Source organism: Stegastes partitus, unplaced genomic scaffold (genome assembly GCF_000690725.1).
Source record: "Stegastes partitus isolate 25-593 unplaced genomic scaffold, Stegastes_partitus-1.0.2 Scaffold2202, whole genome shotgun sequence".
NCBI lineage: Eukaryota > Metazoa > Chordata > Actinopteri > Pomacentridae > Stegastes > Stegastes partitus.
In genome coordinates, this window is record NW_007579933.1 from 14,830 (window position 1) to 31,294 (window position 16,465).

The following is a 16,465-nucleotide window of genomic DNA, read 5'->3' on the forward strand; positions in this document are numbered from 1 at the left end:
CGTTTTACTTCCACTTCATTTGTTGTGATGGAAAAGAAAAATTGAAGCCTAAAAAGATTATTCACTTGGCTGATGTTGTTGATATTACAAAAGCTCATCTTAACAGTGCAGTACAAAAACAAACAAAACAGTGGAACAACTTCTCTTTATAGATTCCCATGAATGTGCTCCCAGTGTCAGAAACAGGGGAAAAGAATCCACAGCCTTTGTTCTGTGCAATGAAACATCCCAGTTTGTGTTTCCACAGACAGGGTTTCCCCACTGGGCTTCAGATTAAGACAGAATTTTACACTAGAATGACTTCATAAGTTGTCGACTTATTTCTCCAATATCAGCCTGCTGAAGCCTCGTATTAACGTCAGGTCGAGTCTGAAACATAGTTTTCCTCAGAACAAGGACTATGTTGTCGCCATCATTTACACTTGAGGGTGCATGTTAGAAGAAGGATCTTAATAGTGTCAAGTGAACAGGAGGGGTAGCTGACCTCTTAGTGAGGAAATACTGCACGTATGTTCTTGGATAAGAGTATTTTAAAAACAATACAAGCAGCAGAGAAGAACCGATCCCGCAGAGCAGTAATAAATATAAAGCCTATCCACTTTATTTCCACCTCTGAACTGTGCAACTCAGTTTCACCTGATGGAGCTCGGCAGCTTCATGCGTTTCCATCTGTACTCTCTCTCCCTGTAATGTGCCCTCTGATGGGCTCTTAGTAATGAAACCCAGCCTCCTGATGTTAAGCAGCCAGTCTGGAGTGTCTGTGACTGTACGAAGGATGCAGGCACCTCTGTGTTCTTATGCAAGTTTGACATAAGAAGAGTTTAACATCACATCCAGAAAGTACAATCCAGGTGGACTTTAAAATCTAACGTCCAGTCTAAGGATGACACATTTCTGTGTGATACATCTGAAACCAATGATGCAGCTGTCATGACATAAAACTAAGCCGATGAAGAGATTGTTTCCCAGAAATCAGATATTACACTGATGTGTGTCAGAATGATGAACATCTGTCCAGTTCAGGACGTCATATCAGGCATTTTTCAATTAAAGTTAAAGATACAACAACTACTGGCTGATTGGGCAGTGGACTTGTAAGCTTCTACACATAGAAATCAGGACAAAAGTAGTTTTCTGGTCTCTGATTTAACCTCTTAAGATCTGGCGTCCACATGCATGGACATCACATTTTGGATTATAGGACCACAGTAGTTTTTTAAAAAATTTGTTTTTATTAGTTTTATATATATATTTTCTTTTGATTTTTTATTCTCTGCAATTTGATCAGGTCAAATAGTAGAAATAAAAAAGGCATATCAAACAAGAGCTCAGGTCTTACGAGGTTAAAGTTGGCTTTTAGGTTTAGATTTCTTCTTTGAAAATGATTTTTACTTGTTTGCTGTTATAGGTCCATGAATAAGCTCCACCACAGCATCTAGCTTTAAGTAAAATGCACAAAAAAAGATGATTCCACTGATGTTTGTTCTTGTTTGTTTTTTAAATGTGGAAATTTTGCAGTTATGGTGACAGCAGTTTTACAGAAATTGATAAATCTTGATTTTGTCGTTTACAAAAAAAAGACAGATGCAGCTCAGCGAGACCATTTTAAACTCTTTACTATCCTGAAGGCAAGTCATGGGAAAATAACATTTGAAACATGAATCGAAGTCATACATTTGGGAATCTCAGTTCACAGCTCTTCTGTTGTGTGATGAACAGGATTCTTCTGCTCTCATCTGAACCTGATTTTAATCTTTTCTTTAAATGTACATTGTGTAAAGAGCCACTACTATGATCTGTCACTTCACAGAATGCAGAAGTACAAATACATTTTTAAGGAAACAACAGGATTTTCTAAACTGAAATGACCCTGGCTGAGCGCTAAAATCTCTACCTTTAGGAAACAAAGTTCAGTACCTTCATGGATGCGCCACAGTCCTGAGTGGGAGCTGATGTCCTCGAAGTCGCTCGCGTTCATAGGATTCATTTCTATGATGTACCAGTAATCGGTTGCGAGGGAAGTCGCCAAAACAGCGAAGCTCAGAAGACCGCACATGCCAGCTGCGATCACCAGAGAGCCGAAGGTTACCTTCATCCTGCTGCTGCTGCACAGGCGGAGATCTGATTCACGCGTAAAGCTGATGGCTTGAACTCATGCGTAAACAGGCTTCCCGCTGCTGATCAGTCTCTCAGACGTTCATTACGGGAGACAAAATAAACAGAAACGCAATATGCTGGTACGGCTGTGCAAAAATCTTCAGTGAAACCTTGAGAGCGAAGATGGATATCAACTTCTGCCTGCCTGAATGAATGAAGCCACACAGCTGCACAGTCTGAGCAGCAGCAGCAGCTTGTGTCTGGGAGGGACGTGGATTTATATGCGGTGCGCAAACGTTTACGCAAAGCACAAACGGAGAAGATAATAAAGGGAAATGGGAAGGCTCTGCAGTCATTTGCACTTCAGTGAAACAAGATGCATGCTTCCTGCAAATGTCATATGGGCTGAAAAAATGAGCAACAGTGGACACAGTTATCAAGGAATCTGTGTTGAGAAAAAAAACCAACCCATATCCAATTATATAACCAGACAGCAATAAAATTAAAAACTAATGAGTAAAGTCATTTGTTTGGAGGGTGTGTATTGTAAAGTTCTCTGCTGCAAATCAACACCAACAATGAATAAATAGGGCAGAAAAAGATAAAGTTTAATGAGTAAAAACAGATGATATGAAAGCAGAAAGATAACAAATATACAGAATTACAAAGACGACAGGAAGGAAACATAAAATGAGTTCAGAGAGGAACCAGTCAGACACCATCTACAATTATTCTCTCTCACGCTGCACATCTCACATCTCATCTGCATCTATTCTAGTGTCACTCTTCTCCCATGGCAGTCTTGATGATGTCTGCTCTTCTCAGCTTGGCTGCCTCTTCAAACTTGGTGATGGCCTCGTTACAAGACTTGTTCTGTGAGTGAAGGGGAAAAAAAGAGAGAAAAGAAATTTGGATCAGTATTGAAGAAAATGATCCTTGTTCTCACAGGAACATTAGTGGTTTTGTATAATTAATTTTGCTTGTCTGACATGTTTGTAACACAGACAGATAAAGGAGTCATTAAAGATTTCCATTGGTTAGCAGCACACTGTCTGAGATAACTATCTTAAACAGCTAATTGGTTAAATTATGCTTTAGATAAGTCGGTGAGTCAGAAGTTATGGTTGGATTATGGAGAACCTACACTGATAAACTTGTGTCTCTCCTTCTGTAGTTTGAAGAATTCTTCCACAGTCAGCTCTTCTACTTTCTTCTTCAGGCTGATGAAGTGGCAGGAGGGGGAATGAGATTTGTGCTCCTGTCTGGAAAAGCAACAAGAATGAAGCAAATATTAACGAGGAGACATTAAATGTAATGTTTTAACAGCGTGTGATAGCAGAGAACCTGTCATTCATAACAAGGCTTATTCATTAATAAGGGTGACTAGAATATATAAAATAGAAACAGGAGTGATTAAATCAGGACGCTCTCCTCTGTGTATGTGAAATCCACTGAGATTGATCAGTTCGTCTCCTGTAGCTCTGTCTGCTGTTCTTCTCTGTTTTCTTAATTTTTCACTGTTCTGACACTTTTATTGCCCACTAAGGTCCACATCTTAAAGCGTTCATTATTGTTTTCCAGATTCTATTTCAGGGTAATCTATGGCTGCCTTCTAACGTAGCCACTAGCCGCTAGCCACTGTGAGAGGAGCTAATTTCTTGGTTTGTGGCTTGTGTTTCAGTTGTTGCAGCCTCTGCTTGAGAGACATTTCAGAGACCACAGAGTGACGGCAGACAGAGAGAGGAGGCTGCATCAACCCCAAATTGCGCATTTAATTAAGTAATAATTGGTCAATAAAAAAAAACCAACGATAATCGGAAAAAAGCCATATATCAGCCAGGCTGATAATGGGTCTATCTCTAGAGGAGACACATTAGTAATTTCAAGGACCAAGTTCAAACTGTGCAGACACAAATAAAGAAGGAATTGTAACATGGACATAAAGGGGGTTGTTGTACTGTTTCCATCCATCATCCACACAGACAGTGGATGTGGGAAACACCTGTACAGACAGTTTCAAAGTTTATCCACTGTGGCTCCATTGTAATTAGGGTTGGGACTAACAACTCTTTGAATAGTCAAACAATCTATCAACTGTTAAAATGAATAATCAGCTAGTAAGAGTATAAACTGTACCATTACTCAGTGGCTCATATTTAGATGTCAGTTTTTACATTAGGTTGAGGTTGTTTTGGGCATATTTAGGCCAACAATAAAGACAAAATTCTCATAGTGTACTTTTGTAATGCCTTTTTTAAAACGATATAATGTTAAAAGGGGTTAAACCCAGCAGCTGAGACAGGCCAGTGAGCCCATTACTGGAACCCGATGCGGCACAGGTCCCATATTGTGGAGCGTTCCAGCAAATTCACAGTAACTCAGTCCTTGTTATTTCATTGACCAAGTATATAATTTAAGCTTCTACAGATGAACAAAGACTCGACAGAGTTGACACACGCAGGGCTGGTAAAAGCAGTCAGAAGCACTGTGAAATTATGTGACTAAGCAAAGAGTGAGTTTTTACAGAAAATGTGAAAAGTCCACTGAAGATGGAACAGAGGCTACAAGTAAACTCCCACACACCAAATGAAAGACGTGAAATCGATATGTGCTGCACAACACGTACATATTACAGCCTCAACTAATAATTCAAGTCAACAGCTCTTACTGGAGTACACACATTCATTAAGCTTCAGCAAACTGCAGGGTTTATCTTGCCTGGAGGAATTTAAGATGCCCGGACCAAAGAAAATATACCAGCAGAAAAATGAGGACGCAAATTTATGTATATTTCAAACGGTTTTGTTAATTGTGGCTTCACTTACTAAAGCACAATGGATGTTTATGTTTATGAAAAGGTCATAAATAACAGGGAAATGCACAGATTTCTGTCAACTAAAGCAGCTACTGTGATGCCTGTTCATCTCCCAAAGACTACTCTTAGAAAGAAAAGACATTCTGAATTGGTCTTTTTACTGTCTACAGCACTTTTGTGAGTTTGTCCATTAGTTGAGTCACCAAATCTTCCACACAGGAAGATTTTATCAGTAAGTCAAAAAAGGGGGAAATGTGCGGGGTTGAGAGAGATATAGGAGGTGTGAAATGTATTCAGCTGCTTAAAAATGTGTTTGTGAGAATCATTTTGTGATATATTTATACACACATTAAGGAAGTCAGTTTTAATGTTTGGTGTTTTTTTTAGACCCTCCACTGATTTTACAGAATAAAGATCAGTTTATTAGTCAGATGGAAAACTCAACCTGCAAAAACAGTCATATGGGATATCTGAAGGATTCTGAGGATGAAGAAAATCCCCTATTTTTAACAGAACATCTGTTACAAAGTCTGAATTACAGAGAAGGTCCAAAAAAGACAACTTCATGCTTCATAAGTCATGCTGGTGCTCTATTTAACCTATATGGATCTACTAATTATACATTTTACTTTAAGACCAACTTAATTACTTTATTTGTTTTTATAATGCCATAATTAGTTAATGTGTGCCCTTTATTTTTTACTCTTTTGAATCACATGACCTTTGTTGCTACACCAACGTATTTCTCTGGAGAATTACAATTGGAAAACAAAGTAAATACTTAAAAAGCAAGCTTATCTTAAACTGATTTCAATAAATAAATAAATAAACAAACAAATGTGACAGCGATGTTCTACTTTTTGCATATCTGACCCATGAGCTCAGTAATGTGGTGATCTTAGGCTTAGTCCACACAAATACATTTACATTTTAAAATGCAGAACTTCTGATTTTTAAATTTTTTTTATTTATTTCTTTTTACTGTCCACACTACTCCAGGGTTTTACGACTCCTAAACAGAGACTTTTGGAAACGATGCTGATCCCATTTAGTTTGAAAAGTCTGGGATTGTGTTTTGACCTAGACAGGCAGACACTGACACTTTTGTAAGCAATGACACAGAACCACGTTTGCTTAATGATTTGGTCTCATCAGTGACGAACTGTTCTTCCCTGATTCGTCACAGCCCTATCATGTGGCAAAGATTTCCACTGCCTCTAGCACCTTGTACTCGTGTTGCTGTCAGTGACAGTTCAACCTTCTAGTTTGTCAAAGCAAAGACATTTCTGGTCTTTCTTTAATAACTGTGCATTCACATGAATAATCGTGTGATATGCATTTTTAGTCGCGTTAGTAAACTGAGAACATTTTTAAAATGGTGCTGAAAACAAACAAACAAAAAAAAACATCATTATTGGTGCGGATGTAGCCTTACTCCGGATCATCCTCCGGCTCCCAGCCCTCCAGCTCTTTGCGACAGAAGAAACACATGGCAATATCAGGGCTGTTCTCTGACGGTGTGTGGATGAATCCAGCTTTGGCCATCTAGAAGAACAAATTAATATAAAGACAACACTGAAAAAAAAACATTATGCTGTTTAATGTAATACAGAAATGATTAGTCAAATAACTGACTAGCTGAAAGAAAATTAACCAACAACTTTATAGCTCCATAAATCCAACTAAATCAACACCCAGAGTAACTGATCAACTGACAGAATAATCAATATCAGACATGTTGCAAGCAAAACATTTTCCATTCCAGCTGTTTAAATGTGCTCTGTTTTAGTTACATCAATGTAAATGACAAATCTTTTCATTTTAGACTTGTGACAACCCTGTCACCTGGTTTCCTGTTAACTACTTGGTGTGGTGGGTTTCCCTGGAGGCGATGGAGGAGAGGGCACAGCAGAGGGTTAATCAGTAATGCTGGCAACACCTGAACCTAGTGTGCCTGCGTGGCTTCTTAAACTTTCTCTGGAAGCTCAGTTTCTGACGTTCTCCTCCCTGAGACACATATTTGGTTTCATTGGCAGCTGGCTGGTTTGTGTTTTTGCACCATCCGACATTTTACTCACCTACACTGCTGTCGTACCGACTAAACCTGCCACGGTTAGTTTAAATTCTATTATGTTTTGCTAATACATCATTTGTTATGAGCTTAATTGTGTGTGTCTCCCTTTGTTGTCATGGCTGAGCGGCATGGTTTGTGACAGAGGGCTGTCAGGCAAAACAACAACCAAAGAAAATATTTGTCATAATCAATAACGGAGCCATCTGCTGTTAATGTGTTAGTATCGTAATTTTAAAAGAGAAGGTTTTGATTTTTATTTTTTCCTGTTCTATATCACTGTAAATTGAGCATATTTGAGATTATGTAACTTCAGAGTTGGATAAAGTGAGCTCTGGCTATTTGCACAGGTTTTCTCAGATTTTAAAGACTAAATTGTTAGTCAGTACATTGAAGCTTAACTTGAGATTCAGTTTCTAATAAAAATGCTCACTAGTGGCACATCATTTATGTTGGCAAATTGAAAACAATGGTATCTAACTCAACACAATCCTGTGTCTGAGCTCCAAGGTATGCAGCTATTTCTTCAAAATTATAGCTAATACTACTGACAAGAGCTACACCAACTTTCGAAAAACTTCAAACTAGAGCGACCTTTATTACATTTAAACCTACAAATGCAGGCTACGTACGGCTATATTCGAGTAGCAGTGTTTCTGTTTTAAAGCTAAATGTTGTTGTTGTTGTGTTAGCTAGCCATGCTAGCTGTAGCCAAACGGAACCGTTGTAAACGTTCACTCACGTTCTCCGGGGTGCACATGCAGTCCTCGTCGAACGGCCAGCCCTCGAAAGTTTTCAGTCGGTTCTCATAAAAGTACATTTTGATATCTTTTTCGTTGAACGGGTCCATTGTATTAGGGATAAAATAAAAGAGTTTTACTTTCTGCCAAACCCGTGTGTCACGTACGCTAAGAGCTACCGAGCTAAAGGGCGTTTTCAAATTTCGGACACTTTCCAATTCGGCTCTTCTGATTGGATGCAGAAGACCGTCAACGTCACCAATATTCTTCTTCGTGGGTGGAGGAATAATACAAAATGTGCACCAGCGCGCCACCCAGTGTTCTCTTTTCCAAGCGGCGCCAATATCAAACATATACATAGAAACTACCATGAAAATGCATTCAATTGTATTTTAAAGAAACCAGAATATGTTTTACTCTTCTCGCTGACCCATTAAGCCTACGAGCGTGTCAAGAAGGAATTTCGAGCACGAAAACTACAACCGTCTTCCAGTCTTCCCTCAGTCTGTAGTTTAGCCTGTTCGTTCTTATGGGAAATGTAGTTCATAGCCGTGATTGGTCAAAGACTCGACCCGCGGAACTTGGTGAGAGTTTTACATCCTGCTTCTGTCAACAAGCGGTTCAGGATTAACTTTCACGTTGTCACTCCTCACTCAGTGTCAGTACTGAGTTTATTAATATCACATATGGACACTTGATTTCTTCTTTTTTTCCCTTGTTTGTCGTCTTCTTGTTCTTCTTTGGTTATGGCAGCAGATTGTGCTGTGGAGACATGGACAGAGTTCGGTTTTTTAGGAACATCAGTCACACCGAAGGTCAGGTTTGGAACAGATGTGTTCATCTGCACTGGCAGCGACGAGGTCTATGTCTTCAGTACTCACGAGAGACGACTCAAGGCGAGTGACTGGTTTAGTGAACATCTAACAAGCAATTCAATCACAATGTTGCCCTCTGGATAAGTAAACTTGCAAAGATGATGTGTACTCATTTTCTGTTTGGCTGTCATGATTGTTGTTGTTGCAGGCTGTTTTCCAGTTACCTGGTCCAGCGACTGATCTGGTAGAAAGCCATGACAAGCAGCTTGTCTATGTGGCATGTGCGAGTGGAGTTTATTGTGTCAACTTACAATCTCTGCTACACAGGTATGAACCTGCTTACTTTACTGTATTCACAATATGCAGTAACAAGGAGTACACCTCTGTGCAGTATCACTTGAATGTAAAAGTTTAAAAGTGAATACAACTGTGATCACTGAAACAAATTTGGGTATACTTGTGGTTTCCAATTAGCCTGATGGATATGGTTAGAAAATAACCTGTAAACACCAGAACTTTCTCAGTTTTGAACCTATGGGCTGTGTTTGTTTGTCATCATCATCTGCTTGTAAGACTTCAAAAAGATGGAAATGGACACAGGAAGACCACTGACCACCTAAAAATCAGTTAAAATGCAGTTGCAGCAGTAATCAAGAGGTACACAATGAGCCATAGTACCACTAATCAGAGCCCAGTGGTCTTTGTACCAAAATGATGGCATGAACAGGGTGCTACTTGCACAATCTAGCTCTGAAAAACAGATGAGTATGTGCATCAGACTTGGCACAGAGGTTATCAATGGAAATTAGGGGTTTTATGATATGATGCGAAGGACATTGCTCTCCAGTAGGTGTCTATATTTATATATATGCTTGCTTGGTCTTTGGCGCTAAACTGCAAGATGAAATTTTGCTAAAATGCAGGAAAAGAAGCCTAAAAGAGAATGGGATGGGATGCATATTTTGGCCAAATGAGACCAATTTGTTGGGTTCAGTTGGGGTCCAGCATGTTTGGCATGAACCTAGCTAGAGCTACCACAGTGGATGCATAGTTCTACCAGTGAAACACTGGTATCAGAATGGGACAATGTGGAGCTGCATGAGTGAAAAAGGCGGCGGGAAGATAAGATGGTATCTATAGATGGCAAATGACCTCCTGTTCAACTTAGAAGTCCTGCAGTAACTGTGAGATGACACCATTTTTAGTCATTTGGTGTTTAGGTGATGTTGCACAGAGGTCTACTCACTTCTGTTGTGTTCTTCTTTTAAGTCAGAGATGATCTCACTTGGAAGACTGTCCTCTGATTTATACATTTATCAAATACCTCTCACTTAATAGGACTTTTCACTTCTGCAGTTCCCAAAGCGCCCCACCTGAATCATCCTCCAGTCCCACTGAGCTGAAGATTTCCTCTGAGTTTCTTGTCATTGAAGCAGATGGAGTGTCGTCTCTGCTGCTTGTTGGCTCTGTGCTCCTGACCCTTTGCCAGACAGACTCCTCCTGGTTGATGACTTTGTATAAAACACCAGAACAAACACAGTCCAGCAGCTATGAGGTGCTCGGATCCTTCAGTCTGCCACTGGTCTCAGCTGTTGTACAAGATGACACTGAGTCGAAGGGCGGGCGGAGAAGGTCGTCTGTGCTGATTTGTGTGCATTCCGGTGATACAGCACCATCAACTGTACCTCATGGCCACTTCCGCCTCGAGCCTGTCCTCTTCAAACTTCTGTTTGGGGTCGAAGCTGCTCTCGCCAAATCACCGGTGATCGTCTGCGGCCTGCCAGATGGACGCCTCTGTTTCCTGCCTCTGCGTCTCCCAGGATCACGGCTTCGAGTCCTGCACAGCCTCGAGCAGCCAGTTGTGTTTGTTGGAGCATCTGTTGTCATGGAAACGGGCCCAGGACATGCACAGTGTTTGGTGGCAGTGGGTGGACAAGGCAGAGTGGTCCTGATCAAGACTGAGAAGGGAGGGCCGGAGGACGGGAGCAGCCTCGCTGGTTTCACAGAGGTTTGTGTATCAGGGCCTGTGGAGTGTGGCTGCGTGGATCATAACTGTCTTTACTACAGCACTGGTTCAGATCTGCTGCTACTAGATCTGTCAGAGGGATCATCTGGGAAAGAAGGCAAAGAAAGGGATGACAAGACATCCAGCAAGACCACAGCAGCTCTTCACAGTCCCACCAGTTTAAATGTGTGCAGAGTCGTCGCCTTGGCTGAGCCGACGTGCAACACAGCAGGTGAGCAGAGTGTCAACTTTACAAACGTCCACTGATTTCCCTCTGTCAGCCGCTGCTTTCAGTACTGCATATAAATGGACTTATAGACAGGTGTGATAACTCAACTAAAGGAACTGACACTGGTTATGTGTGTTCAAGTGTGTCTCAGTCAGGTGATAAACAGTTTTGGTGGAAAGTAACTAAATACATTTAATCCAGCACCGTACTCAAGTACAATACAGAATTACTTGTACTTGATTCTTTCCATTTTTATCAATTTTGTACTTCCACTCCTCTGCATTTCAGGAGAAAACATTTTCATACTTTTTATTCAACTACATTTATTGAACAGCTTTAATTACTTTCAAAATGAAGATTTGACACAATGGATAATATATAACACACTTTAAATGCAACACATAGGTAAAGATTAAAGCAACGGTTTCCAAACACTCTGGCTGCCGTCGTCTTACAGAAATCAGTGTGTACTCGGGGTCACACTTGAGATTTCTAGGATGTCTATGTTGTTAATGCTTCAAATGATCCACTGTCTCACCAAAAACAAGAGTCCAAACACTTCCTTGACAACAGATTTGTGTAGCAAACCTCATTTTTTACTTCTTTCCTCTCAGATTTATGTTCAGTCTCTGTGTATAAAACTGTATATAAACTATCTCCACCTGCAGCAGCTACAACAGTAACATGCTGCTGACACACTGATGCTTCACTTTTAGTAATCTAATGAAGTCATATATAATAATATATCTGTCAGAGGGACTAAACCAATACTTTTACTTGAATGTTTTAACTACATTTTGCAGATTTTATTCCCTTTCATTTAAGAAGGACTTTTAATGCAGTATTTTTACTTTGCTGTACTTTAACTTAGGTAAAGAATCTGAATACTTCTTCCACTACTGGGTGTATAAATTAGTGGTAGATACAAGTATTAAATAACAAATTGGTATTAGTTTTTAACTCTGTATCTCTAAGTTGCGTCTGAGGTGCTCTTGGAGTTCATTGGCATTGGTTATGTCATACACTCATGTAGTTTGTGTTACTTTTAGTTTCTGACAGTTTTTCCTAACTTTTAAAGTTGTTCTTACACATCAGGGCAAGTCCAGCTGCTGGGACTGTCTGTCAGAGGGAAGCTCCAGAGGATTAGTTTACCTGTGAGGAGAAAGGAGGCAGGATTGTCTAAGCAGGTGGGCCGAAGCGTCAGAGACCTCCTGTCTGCTATCGGGGATGTGTGCGAAAGGTATGTTAAACAAACATGACAAATCTGAGATGAAACACAGCAGGGATTTGTTGCCATACTGTGTTTTTCTTTGCTTTCTTGTAGAGCATCAGTGCTGAAAACAGCCATCAAATCCAAAAACCAGATTCTGAAGCACCTGAATCAGGTGGTCAACATCAGCTTCCTGCTCACAGCCACTGCAAATACTGAAGATCATCTTCCCATGAAGGAGAAGCCAATCAGATGTCACGCCATGACTAGTTGGAGCAGATTGCTTCAAAAAGACTCCTTGAATCTTGCGTGTGTCCTGGAAAATTCCAGTCTTTATGTCCTGGAACGAGGCTGGACACTGAGCATCACGGTGGTTCCTTTGTGCTGTTCTTCCACCGCAGGAGAGGAAAGCTCCTCCACAAATTTTTTATTCCCATTCCAACATCTCCATCCAGGGGAAACTTTAGAGGTGTCGCTGCCCATAGCAGCTGCAGGCGACTCATCTTTCCCGTTGACTGTGAACTGCTCGCTCATCTTCTCCCTCTCAAGTCTCCTGGGAGAGGAGGGGGCAGCGAGCTGTCCTGGATGGCAGAGTAACATCAGTTTGCCCTTGAACACACTGACAGTGGACTGGCTGCACGCCCTGCACCTAAACAATCCCACAGCCAGGCATAAAATGGTCACATTTCAATCCAGCAGCATCACAACAGACCCCATCCAAGCTTTCATAAGCTCACGGCAGATTAGGCGAAGTAGAGGAGCCGACAGAGGAGGAGAGAGCGTTTCAAGACCGGAGAAGTATTCGGCGAGCGTGCGGGTGTCTTCAGAGCTACTGAGAGAGTTGAAAAGCTCTGATTTAGACCCCAAGGCGCCAAAGCTGGCCCCTGAAAACCTCTGCCTCTCTCTGCTTGAGTGGCTGTTGTCTGAAAGTTCTGGAGGAGTAAAGATGGGACACCAAGGAGATAAGGTTGCAGTGAGCAGCTCAGTGGTCCACGCTCATGGTCCAAATGGAGCCACAGTCAAACTGACTGCGAAAGAGGTAAACCATCATCTAATATTATATTCAGGAATATTTAGCCGAGCCATTTTATCTTAAACCATTGTTCAATGCATTGCTCCTGTGGTCTCCAGATAGAAGTCAGGGAGGAGAACACAGAGAAGGATGAGCGTCTGACTGCAGCAGAGGTTCAGGTTGAGAGCTCATCTGTAGCAGCAGTGTGTGGACTACATCATGCTGTGCTGAGCCGGATACAGGTACGAAAACACACACTGCCCACCTTAAAACCATTCATAGAGAAGTTTAAAATCAGGTGACTTGCATCTATCATTTGCACATTTTGAATCTCTAATGTTACAGTAAGGATGCAGGCTACATCATTTCTTAAAGTTACAAAGATTTTGCTTGAGTTTTGTTGTGCTTAATGTTTTATTCCAAAGCAAACCTGGAGAGTTTTGCAGCTTACAAAGCTGATAATTTGCTTTAATTTGCACTGATTAAAGGAGGATAAAAACACAGTTTTTGTGGCAAACTAGGGACTGAGAAAGAAGTTTCACACAGCAGGTTGTATGCTTTGTAGAACAGTCAGTATTTTAGCATTTTTGAAGTGCAATCAAAAAACTATTTGGCTGTGTTTTTAAAAAGCAAAACAGTACCTCATTTTAGTTAGATCGCCGTCCCCTTTCTTGTGCAACATCATGTAAAGTATTATCTGTGATGTGTGCTGGATCTACTGTGTCAAAATGACAGACTTGAATTTCATTTTGGGGAAAAGGGAGAAGTCACAGGGAACCAAATCTGATGAGTAGGGCATTTGGCAAATGATGATTGTGTTATTGAGGCCTGAAATACCTGTGTGTTATCCCTGCACCGTGATCATGTGTAGAGCACACACAGTCTGACCCTGGGAGGCAACTTCACAGTGCACAACCATGTGAATGTCAACAAAGTACGCGCATGCTCTCGGTGCACTCCTGACTTAAAACGCCTTCTCTGATCTTGAATGCTGCGAGATCTTCTGCTGAAATCTGCTGTTTGATCTACGGGTTGTAACCGCAGACCCACCTCTAATCAACAGTGCTGATCCTCCACATGAAGGTCAGATCATCCAGCTGCTGACTGACTGGCCATGACCACAAAAAGCACATGTAGCACAGGTCTAGATGCTGATTGCACAACATCATGTGTAATTCCTGAAAAGGAATTTATCTTTGTGTTGCTTGGTTCATTTGACAATGAGGCTCAATTACGAGTAATCTTTTCTGATGACTGTAGCTGTAACTAGACGGCAGACATAACTCTGATTAACCTAGACTCAGTTTGACCTCATCAGGCTTGAGAACCATGTTTTATGCCTAAACCTGTAGATGAACACATGAAAGAGTTGAACTTAAAACTGTTCATGCCCTGTTGCTTGATGCAGATTTTGCTGCAGAGGGCTCCAGAGAAAGCTGCTTCCATGACCAGGGTGCCGATTTTAAGTTTAAGACAGGCGCTGCAGCGGGCCGAGGTAAAACCTACATGTCATTTATTTCTTTCTGTAGATCTACAACTTTGAATGATTCTTATAATTGTCTTTTCTTAGAAATCAATAATGAACAGCTAGCACGGCAACAACATAAACAGGGACCAACCAAAACACCAGTTTTGTGTCATTAAACATATGAAATTATTCATCAACTAAATCAATTTATCGTCTGTTGAGTTACTGATTCATTGATTATATTGTTTAAGTCTTTGTGTGAAAGTTTTTGGACGCTAATAAATCTATCCTCATATTTGTTAAAACCCATTTAACCCAGGACTTTTATAAAAACCACACAGCTGCGGTGTCTATAATTGTGCTGAGGCTAAAGTATCTCAGTGTTGACTCTTTCTGAACTTACTTCTTGTTCCCGCCTCCACTTATGTCAACAGATCCAGCAAAGTCAAATCTCAGGGGCTTTTGGCGTGGGCATGACCACAGGGCAGACGAGCCCATCTCTTCTCAATGTTTACCAAGAACTCAGACAAAATCCTCTCCTCATAATTTAACACCTACACAGCTGCCTTCAGCTCTGCTCGCTCTTTGGTCATCTGACTTTGCGGCTGGTTTAAAAATAACGTCCATTCATGATGCATAACGATTGCCACCGTAGACATACACATTGTATGTGATATTTTACTTGTGGCTTGGCTTTGAAGACGTTTGCTGATGTATAAATTTATTTCATTGTTCACACGATAATAAATGTTATGAAGATTCACTCATTATTCTCATGTGAGTCATTATTTTTCGCTGTTACTGTACACATTAGACGGCTGTAATATTATAGCTCGCCCACGTCACCGTTTCTTGTTGGTTTGCAAATCAATGCATTTGGCACAAGAGCTCAGGTGCGGTAAATATATTCGCAATTACAGACCGAAGCAAAGAACTGTCTCGCAGGTTGGTGATAGGTTCACAGTCTCCCCATGTGTCAGACATGTAGGTGTAAGAGTGACATAGGATCTGATGGAACATGGCAGGTCAATACATCTATAAACAGGCTAGAGGAAGTTGCAGAAATGACAAATTCCGGAAGTTGTTCGTGGGTAGAAGGGTGTCTGAGGAAAAAAATGTCCAATACTGTACATTGACGTCACATAAAGTGGCACCCAGAATCTTGTGACTTTTGACAGATCCTAATGATTTCAAGTGCTGAATGTTCTGGTGATAACCTTCCCAAACCTGAGCAAAGAGATTCGAGTGAGAGGTTGGTGAGCGCTATCATGGCATTACGTCTAAAAGGCTCTGCAGTAGGACATGCTGCTGCTTCTGGTTTAAAACTTCATTGAGGTTTTATATCAGTAATAGTGCTTTGATGGTGGTTGGAATGTTTGGATCAGAAGAAAAAAGAAAAAATGTCGCATAAAAAATAGAGTAAAATGAGCTTTATTTGTTGCATGTCTTTGTGTATCTGATGCATTAACAAATCACTCCATGTCAGCTATGATACGTGCTGCCATGCTTTTTATTACAGCCCAGTACGGTATTCACACTATCTCATAAAGACAGGAAATCAGAAATTGAAATTGACAAGGGGGTTTTATTTTTGTTTGTTTTGTTTTCAGAAAGTCAGAATCATTTCTATATTTTGCTCCAATCCTTTCATTACACTGCACATACACTACGAAATACACATATACCATCATTTATTTCCTCTGACAATTTCGTTCCAAGGCTTTAAAACGTATTTTAATGTTGAGAATTCGCAAGACAGAATCTTTCATGTTGAGGGACACAACAATACCGACCATTAGGTGGCAGCGATGTGACTGTATGGTTAGAGAGAACCGAACAAACCGTGAGTGGATGATGTTTTACTGCAATACTTCTGTTCAGTCCAATTTATTTATTTAGAGGCAGTTTACAATTTGAGTCATACAATAACATATTGAGAAGAGTAGGGTGACCATATTTTCATTAACGAAAGCCACTCGGCCCAGCATTGAGATACTCAAATG

General features: G+C 40.7%; 3 protein-coding genes across 3 annotated transcripts in view; 1 reads left to right on the forward strand and 2 right to left on the reverse strand.

Moving 5' to 3' along the window:
* The window catches only part of LOC103374292 (transmembrane protein 235-like), a 15,519-nt gene extending 13,285 nt beyond the window's left edge, over window positions 1–2,234 (reverse strand). Inside the window, exon 1 of the mRNA XM_008304360.1 lies at window positions 1,918–2,234. Coding sequence (XP_008302582.1) covers window positions 1,918–2,095 — 178 coding nt within the window. The 5' untranslated portion in view covers window positions 2,096–2,234. The remainder of the gene's footprint in view (window positions 1–1,917) is intronic.
* Window positions 2,235–2,684: 450 nt separating this feature from the next.
* Window positions 2,685–7,931, reverse strand: birc5a (baculoviral IAP repeat containing 5a). Its single transcript, XM_008304361.1, has 4 exons — window positions 7,726–7,931; window positions 6,348–6,457; window positions 3,242–3,359; window positions 2,685–2,970 (listed from the first exon to the last, which is right to left on the reverse strand). The coding sequence occupies exons 1-4, from the start codon at window positions 7,831–7,833 to the stop codon at window positions 2,878–2,880; spliced, it is 429 nt and encodes a 142-aa protein (XP_008302583.1). The 5' UTR covers window positions 7,834–7,931; the 3' UTR covers window positions 2,685–2,877.
* Window positions 7,932–8,374: 443 nt separating this feature from the next.
* faap100 (FA core complex associated protein 100) lies at window positions 8,375–15,225 on the forward strand. The gene is made up of 8 exons (XM_008304362.1): window positions 8,375–8,619; window positions 8,747–8,865; window positions 9,895–10,775; window positions 11,868–12,012; window positions 12,097–13,021; window positions 13,114–13,236; window positions 14,403–14,489; window positions 14,897–15,225. Exons 1-8 carry the CDS (start codon window positions 8,470–8,472, stop codon window positions 15,011–15,013), a joined length of 2,547 nt encoding a protein of 848 aa, XP_008302584.1. The 5' UTR covers window positions 8,375–8,469; the 3' UTR covers window positions 15,014–15,225.
* The last annotated feature ends 1,240 nt before the right edge of the window (window positions 15,226–16,465 follow it).